Genomic DNA, 8514 nt, shown 5'->3' on the forward strand with positions numbered 1-8514 from the left:
TTGCCAGGATCCTGCAGCGAGAAGGAAGGGAGGTGCTGGGAGAAATGCAGAGCAAGAAGTCCAGAGTGTCAGCTGCAAGAGGTCTGGGACACGCTGGTGGCTCTGAGCCCAGGGACTACCACTAGCCCTTCTCTCCGTAGGTCCATTCCCTGGGCCGAGGGTTGCATGGTAGCTGCAGTCGCTTCCCCAGCAGGCCAGCCTGGGAGGAGAAAGCAGCCACCATGTCCCAAGGAGGAGCACGAGGAGCTGCCAAACCCCAGGACCGGGGCTGGGCATGGATGGTGCTGCTCGCCGCGGTGCTGCTGCAGGGGCTGACGCTAGGCTTCCCCTCCTGCATCGGCGTCTTCTTCACGGACCTCCAGCACGAGTTCCAGGCCTCCAACAGCGAGACGTCGTGGTTCCCCTCCATCATGGTGGCCGTGCTGCACGGAGGCGGTGAGTAAAGGCCGCGGCAAATGTCCGCCACTGTCTCCTGAGGTGCTGGTGCTGACGAGGGGCTGTTATGAGGACACTTTCAGCATTTCCCTGAGGAGGAAGGTGTAAGGGACTGGGAGGTATGGCTGGTTGGCAGAGCACAGGCTGCTTTGATCCATGCCTACAGAGTCCAAAGCCAAGGGTCTGTAGACACAACGCTCCCCTTTGCCACTCTAAGAGATAACCAATACCTTTCGCAAATACCTTTCACAAAGGTGAGGGTGAGCTTGGGCTCTTCCTTCCATCCTCTCTCCTTCCATATGACCACCGCATTCTTCAGGGCTGAGAAGCTGCCCAGTTTGAGCCCCTCCAGGCTGCTGGCACAGGGTTAAAGCAGCCCCTGGGCGGTGGTGTGGAGCACACGCCCCAGCAGGTATCAAGGTGAGGGCAGCTGGTTTAGTGCAGGATGCAGGTCAGGCAGGTCTCCAGGTGAAGGGGGACGGAGAAGGGTGGTACATTGCAGACAGAGCACCAAATCACGCCTGAAAAACTAAGCAAATCACCCCCAGAAAACTTTCCCCAGAGAAAATGAGGGGCTGCACAGGACAGGGCACCCAGAGTCACATCCAGACTGACAGCTGCATAGAGGAGAAAAACACACCCAGCAGCTCGAGGACCTCCCAACAAGCAGTCCTGTCTTGCTGCTGACCCCTCCACATGCAGCTCCCATGCTTGTGTGATAAACAGACTACTTGAACCCCACCTAGCAGCGGGGAGCAAAGTATCTAAGCCACCTGGGTATCTGAGCTGCTCCCTTAGTTCATTCCTGCTCCTTTCCAATACTGATTAAAGGTGACACTACAGTATGGGGGTGGAAATATAAAAAAAATAAAAGCAGAGCCCCTAGTCATGCTGGTGCGACAGCTATGATGGGTTCAGTGTCTCCTGGGTAAGACTTGACAGCATGACATGGGGAAAGAGCTTGCACCTTAGCAGAAGCAGCTGGTCAAGAATTGCAAGGCACAGACAGAAAGAGACCTCAGGGGAAGCAGCTATGGGAGGAATCATCACTGAAGTATGGCAGAAATAGAGCAGTGTCTTGGGTCCTTGAATTCAAAGGCCTGGTGGGCTTCCAACCCGTGTGGCCCGGCTGCTGTTAGTGGGAAGGAGCTGAACAGGAGCTGGTGGCCCTGGGAAATGGTCTGAAAAGCAGCTCAGTCCCAATGAGCCAGGGAAAGACAACTCTGGCTGCATCTGCAAGAAAATATCACATCTCCTATTTTCTATAACGAAGTAATTGTTTTGTAAGAGGCTGGGACCACAGTGAAAGGTAATATAAAGACAGCCAACAAATAGATCCAAAAGTTGTAAATGACACAAGGAACGAACAGCCTCATGGTGATTATATTCACTAATAGAATTTGTAACGGCATAACCAGTGGACTGCAAGAGCATTGTTACTTCACTTGCCAGTTGTGTCTCCTATTGCAGGCTGTTACAGTAGAGGAGAATTTGTTCTCATCCCACAGTAGCTTAAATTGGGACTAACACAACTATAAGAAGAAAAAACAACGAAAAATCAGAAATAAAGGACTCCCTCTCAGGCCAATGATTTTTGCTGCAACTTCTGACCTTCTTTGCAGCAGGCTAGGCTTTGTTTGATTCAGGTTCTCAGGTTGCATCCATCACCTTGGCATTTAAACCCTTTCCAAAACTGTTTTCTGCTCTGTCACCAGGATCTCAAACATTCTTCTCACTTTTCTTCTCCTTTACTCTTAATTCAGAGGACCTGAAGGGAAAAATAAATATTTGTTGCAAAAATAGTAGACAGCTAAGGAAACGGACAGCGTGCTCCATTCTCAGAGTTGTCAGTCGAGTGAGAAGCACCACGCAGGAGAACTAACCTCAGCTCAGCAGAGATGGGAAAGGAAACAGGGAAGGGCACAGTGTGAAGAATAGCACTTAATTTAATAAAGCAAACATAGCTCATTACCATGTTCCTAGGTAAAAGCCATTACTAGTTATTTTGTTATAAGAATCATTTGAGACCTCAGGATCTATGGCTGACTCCAAAGGGGGCAATACAGGAGTGCAAGCCCTTACAGGCTCCTGCTTCTAGATATTCATGCAAACATAAATCTCTGGGCTTGCACTAGTACAAATGCAGCAGTTCTATTGGAAATATTTTTGCAAAGAAAAGCACAAAAGCCCCAAGTAAGTGAACAATAATATTTGAAACCTAGAAAGCAAGTTGGCAGGAATAAGTAATGAAAAATAGTTAGGATTTTTTGAGCCAATCCCATGATTTTGGCATGTTTTATTTATGATTTCTGGCTACTCAGGTTGATTAAACAGCAGTACCATCCTTAATCTCCTCAGTGAGAGGAAAAATAATGCAGTCACTGGTTTGCTGAGCCTGGTGAATAGTTCTTCAAAAGCCAGTTGAAGTCCAAGGTGAAAATCTCCCAAGCAGATCAAAATACAGACAGCTGCAGTCCTGATTTTAACAATGTTCCTCTGCTTGCTTGACTATGTGGATTTTATTTCCAACCAGGTGTTGTCTTAAGTCACAAATATGCCACAGGTTATTTTCCCCACAGATTAATTCCTAACTCTGAAACTTGCAGTCATTCTGAATTTGCTTACATAACCTGACGGGTTATGAAGAGGAGGGAAAAAAAAATAAAACCTGGAAAAGCATGAGGATCCTTATGGGAACACAAAAGGAGCAACTGTCCCTTCAGTTTCTCCTCTAACGGAGAAGCATGTTTTCCATTGACAGGTCTGAACTAATCTCCTCCTACCCCAAAATGAAGCACACTAAACCCAAGACATTATCAAACTGGTGATTTACCCCAATATCATGGAACTCACCAACAGCCTTTGAAAATTACAGAATTAACTGACCTTAAGCACGTATCTCCGTGCCTATTTGTTCATTGCTTTCTCTGATGAAATAACATAAGTCCTACTTAGAAAAGCCTGCCGGCAATGTACGCACGCAGTAAGACCCAGGTTTCTGCTCCAGAAGGGCAGACCCAAGCCCACCAGGAGCACCCAGGTCTTGCCCTTGCCTCTGCGTTGTTGGTGCGTGTTCTGCTCCTAGGCTTTGTCCTCTTGGAAGTGGACACAGTCATGCCTACCCACCCCGGCCAGGTATGCCAGGACAGGCATGTGCAAAGAGCCGCACTGGCAACAACATCTTATTACTTTCATGGGGAGATGACTTGCAGGACAGCTGCAAGACTCCACAAGCTGGAGCTTGGATGCCACAGCCTGAAGCTTAGACTGATTCCGATGCAGACATGAACATGCTTCCAGCTGTTTTCAAATGATCTTCCTCAAGGACAATCCTCTTTCTCCCATTCTGGATCATTTTCAGAGTCAACGTGCCTTCTGTTGCAGGGAATTTCACTTATGTAGCAGGACGCCAACGGCAATTGACAAGATTCTGTGGCAGAATATTTGAAAAACACAGCAAAATGAGAGTAGAAACATTCAAGCAGAAAATACCACCCACTCAGCATCTCCTACTCAGGGGCACAAAAATCCAAGTCCTCTCTTTTTTCAAATCATTCCCAGAACAGATATCATATGAGAACAGAATTACACTTGAAGGTCCTTTTTCCATTCCATTTCTGAGAGTTTTACCTAAAATCCATCACAGGGAAGCTTAAGGAATTCTACTTCATGACCAAAATCCAAGCAGAGGAGCATTCCCTTCATGTACCAAGCTGACCAAGCACTTTGGAGGATCAGGGAATGTATTTTCTGTTTCTGGCTCCCCCCCTGCATTATGCAGCTGGGATAATCTGTAGACTAAACCATTCGATAACTGCAGCAGTCTAGCAGCTATGAAATAATTCCTGCCTCTCTAACTGCCTCCCTTTTGCTTCTCTGACTGCTCCTAGGACCCCTCTGCAGCATCCTGGTGAAGCGATTTGGCTACAGGTTTGCCGTGATGCTGGGAGGCCTGCTCAGCAGCGTGGGCATGGTGTCCAGTTCCTTCTGCAAGTCCCTCGGCCAGCTTTACTTAACAGCTGGCCTCATCACTGGTAAGTACCAAGGAACAGCAGGAAAACCCAGCTGCTGCCCTTTATTTGAGAGCAAGGAAGTGGTGAGAGTCCAGACTAAGTGCTCAGGTTTTTCACTCAGCTGTGAAATAGGATAAATCAAAAGCCCCACAGCTCAGCAGGAATTGCATGCTGGATAGGCTTGCCCTTCACACCCCTTTAACACACCTCGCCCATCCGAGCTCACTGGAACATGCTTCTCTCTGGAAAAGGTTACAGGTCTCTAAGGGGTGAAGTGGAGAGCCAACACGTCTGTTCTCTTTAGGAGCTTCACAGCCTTTTGTCTTTGAAGAGAGGAGTTTTTCCATCTTGAAATGCAATGTGTTGGGACAACATTCTTCACAAGTTCCTCGGGCTTGGGTTTCACCACTCCCTATCTGGGGAAATATGGAGTCATCTTTCTCTAACAAAAGGACGTGTTGGTTTTGAACAGAAGTAACAGATGGGAACTTTTCCTTTCCAAATATTTCTCCTATGTAACTGTTTCTCAACCCATATTTTCTTCTAACAAAGAGAAATGAGATTCTGCAGCCAGGTCACTTTGGGACCAAGCCTTTTGGCTTTTGTAAGCTAAGCTGTGTTTGCTGCATGGAGAAAAACAAGAATTAACTCCCTGGGCCCTGAAGAAAGCATCAGGAAGGCAACACTGCCTGCTGCATGCAGTAAAAATATAGTTTTTCTAATGAACAATTCCATAACAATCGTAAACATGGCAGTGCAGCCCAGACAAACATCAGTGTATTTAGTATTCCTTAGTATTCCTTAGATCAGTGTATTTAGTATTCCTGAGCACACAAGGAGTTAAATTTATGCACAATACCCTTCTTCATCTCTAGTGTGGGGTTGCTGAGTATTAATCACCAGAGGTTGTGCAGCCCGGCGGGTGAGGATATGCCTAGTGGTAGATTGAAGTCATCTGTGAGTACCCCATGGGGCCGGGCTCTTTTCACCCTGCAGGACACCGCAGAGGGATCACGTGCTGTTGTTTTTCCTTCTTACCTTTAGGTCTGGGATCATGTTTCAGCTTCCAGGCTGGACTGACTGCGCTGGGCCACTACTTTGTGCGGTGGCAAACATTGGCTAATGCCATGGCATCCACCGGTGTCTCTCTCGGTTTCACACTGTGGCCGCTGCTTTCTCAATACATGCTGGACGAGATGGGCTGGAGAAACACTTTCCTTATCTTTGGAGGAATACTATTGAACTGTTGTGTCTGCGGAGCCATTATGAGACCAGTGCAACTTGCTTCAGGATCACTTGTACAGTTACCCAGGCCTGGAGAGGATTCAGGGAGAGGAGCAGAAGAGGCACAGCTGTCCAATGGAGCATCTTCTCCCCACCTAAAGTACCAGCAGCAAAACAGAAAGACTGCGTGCTTCCAGGTGCTGCAGAAGTACCTGGCTTTTGATATCTTCTGTCAAAACAAGGGTTACCAGATTTACACTATCGGAGTGACCTGGATGATGATGGGGTTTGTGTTACCCCACGTCTACCTAGTACCTTATGCCATCCAGAATGGGGTGGAGGAACGCAAGGCAGCCCTCCTCATCTCCATTATTGGGTTCATCAACATCTTCATACGCCCTTTGACAGGGCTGCTTTCGGGACACAGAATCTTCACGGGAAGACGCATCTACCTGTTCAGCCTGGCCGTGCTCCTCTGCGGGCTGAGCAATTTCATTTGCATCATTTCAGCTGAGTTCAGTGTGCTCATCGTCTACTGCGTCATCCTCAGCATCGCCATGAGTGGCATTGGGGCACTCACCTTCCAGGTGCTGATGGATGTGGTGGAGATGGACAGGTTCTCAAGTGCTCTAGGGCTCTTCACAATCCTGGAGAGTATCACTCTCCTCATTGGACCCCCTCTCACAGGTGAGAAAAGCTATTAAAGCAGGCTGGAGCAAAAACAGCTTTTTTAGACACTGGTGACAAGTGTTTGGGAGCATAAAGAAGAGGAATGAGGGAGTTTCTAAGTCCACACAGGCAGCTGAGTTATGCAAAGGGAGCAATATAAAAGGGAGAGTCAGAAAGGAATGATCAGCCCCATCTCACTGCCGAACAAGGGTCATTTCTGTAGTGGCCCAAGTGTCACTGAAGCAACTGCAGACAGTGAAAAAGTTTCCCATTTGGCTGGCAGCTTCAATAGGCATGAGAATACTGAGAAGTTTTTCCCTGAGTGGCAGGACACGGAGAGGAATTACAGTGGTATGATCTTGCTGTTTTAGAATTCTTTCACTGCTTTGCTAGTCTGGATTGATTTATCTATGAAGCCTCAAGAAATTGTAAATATCCCATTCAACACATTTACTCTGATCAGAAGTGTTACCGGCTCCATATAATTGAAGAAGCTTATAGTAAAAGGCTCCTCTACTCACTTTCTGTGTTCTGGAGTGTATTCATTTTTCTCTGGAGACAAGGAAGGGAACTAGTTAAGCCCCCAATCCAATGAATTATTCAGTGGTTTCACAATTCACTCCAACCACCACTAATTGACCTGTCCAAGCTCCTGCTTTGCAGAAGCTCATTCAAAAGACTGACAAACAAATGTGAACCTGAGCATGAATCCTCTATTCAGATTTGAGTTCTCTTCTCCAAACAATGAACTGTGTTCCATCCAGCAGGAAAATATCTAAGAATGGAATAATATACACTATATTTAATGGTATTCCCAGGCAAAGTGTGTCAGTCACTTTTCTCAAAGTGCAAAACAGATCTTTTCTTGAACATCTCTGATGGAAAAGGCAGATAGCCAAAAACAAAGTACAGTAAGGGAAGTTCAATCTCTAGCAACCTAAAATCTATTTAAAAAATTACTCCTATATTTCCATATAATTAAGCAGTCTTAAAAAGAGTCATCATATGTTTACCTGAATATTACCTTTCAGTATCCAGCATTAGTGTTAAATTACTCGCTTGATATATCACCCGTCTACATGTTTTACATTGAGGTACTTAATGTTTGTTATAATGCCTGCTGCGCTGTGATTTTTTTCTCCTCCCCAGTTACATAGTTTTAGAGACAAGTCTTCAGCTTAGAGACTCCAACACGTCATTTTTGTGAGAGAGTTCTTTCTTTATTTGTTCTGTTTTCTGACCTGGAATGTAACAGGGTCACTCATTCCAAAATCCAGGAAGTGGCACAGGGGTCCTCTGCTAAGTAAACAAAGTGAATCAGCCGGTTGGGAAAAAGTTACAGTTTCCTTTCTTTGCTGATTTCTCTGTTTACTGGAAAATACTTTATATAGAAAAAGAAACACCACCTGAGCGATGAGTGCAACCAAGCTCTAGAATCTGGAAAAGAGAACTTAACTCATCTGTGAATGCTTATCTTTTGTATATGGCAGTTGGCTGAATTATTTAGGTCTAATGTTTCTGTGAATGCCATACAGTTGTCTTTAATATGCATCTCTTTGACTAAGCTGTGGTTTCTATTTCAGGTCTCCTGGTGGACATAACCAATGATTTCCACTATGTCTTCTACACCTCCAGTTTCCTCCTGATATCAGCTGCTTTGTTCATGGGGCTCAGCTTCTGTGCTCTGGAAAAAAAAAGAAATTTGAAAGAGGCCTCAAAAGTCCCTTTGGATAATCCCTCCAGATATCAATACAATGACACAACTGAACCACAGCCTGAAAGTCAATCCACTCCAGCAGTTGTGTATGTCACAAGCGTATGAAAATAAAGAAGAAAAAAAAAAAAAAGGAAAAAAGAGAGGAATACAAACAATTACGTGGCTTGTACAAAGCTACACAAGGCCTGGCACTGATGGCAGAGAAACCAAGTGCGTGCATCCCACAGCTATCATCGTCCTCCTGCCCCGCGCTTCCACTCGGCAGGGCCGTGCCAGGCTCCACGCAAGCAATGTGGATCTCGGGCTGAGCCCAGCGCCAGCCCAGGAGCTGAAGGACACACGGATCTGTGCTTTCCTAAAGCAGGCCAGGGGGTAACAGCCATGGCAGCCAGCTCTGAGAAGCAAAAGCCACGTTGATTAAATCAGCTCAAGTCAGTGCCTTTCTGAAATCACTGG

General features: G+C 46.2%; 1 protein-coding gene across 1 annotated transcript; it reads left to right on the plus strand.

The window, feature by feature from the left end:
- The first annotated feature begins 221 nt into the window (after positions 1 to 221).
- On the plus strand, positions 222 to 8514 carry SLC16A5 (solute carrier family 16 member 5). The gene is made up of 4 exons (XM_032199704.1): positions 222 to 435; positions 4326 to 4469; positions 5493 to 6359; positions 7925 to 8514. Exons 1-4 carry the CDS (start codon positions 222 to 224, stop codon positions 8161 to 8163), a joined length of 1464 nt encoding a protein of 487 aa, XP_032055595.1. The 3' UTR covers positions 8164 to 8514.

Source organism: Aythya fuligula, chromosome 18 (assembly GCF_009819795.1).
Source record: "Aythya fuligula isolate bAytFul2 chromosome 18, bAytFul2.pri, whole genome shotgun sequence".
Classification (NCBI taxonomy): Eukaryota; Metazoa; Chordata; class Aves; order Anseriformes; family Anatidae; genus Aythya; species Aythya fuligula.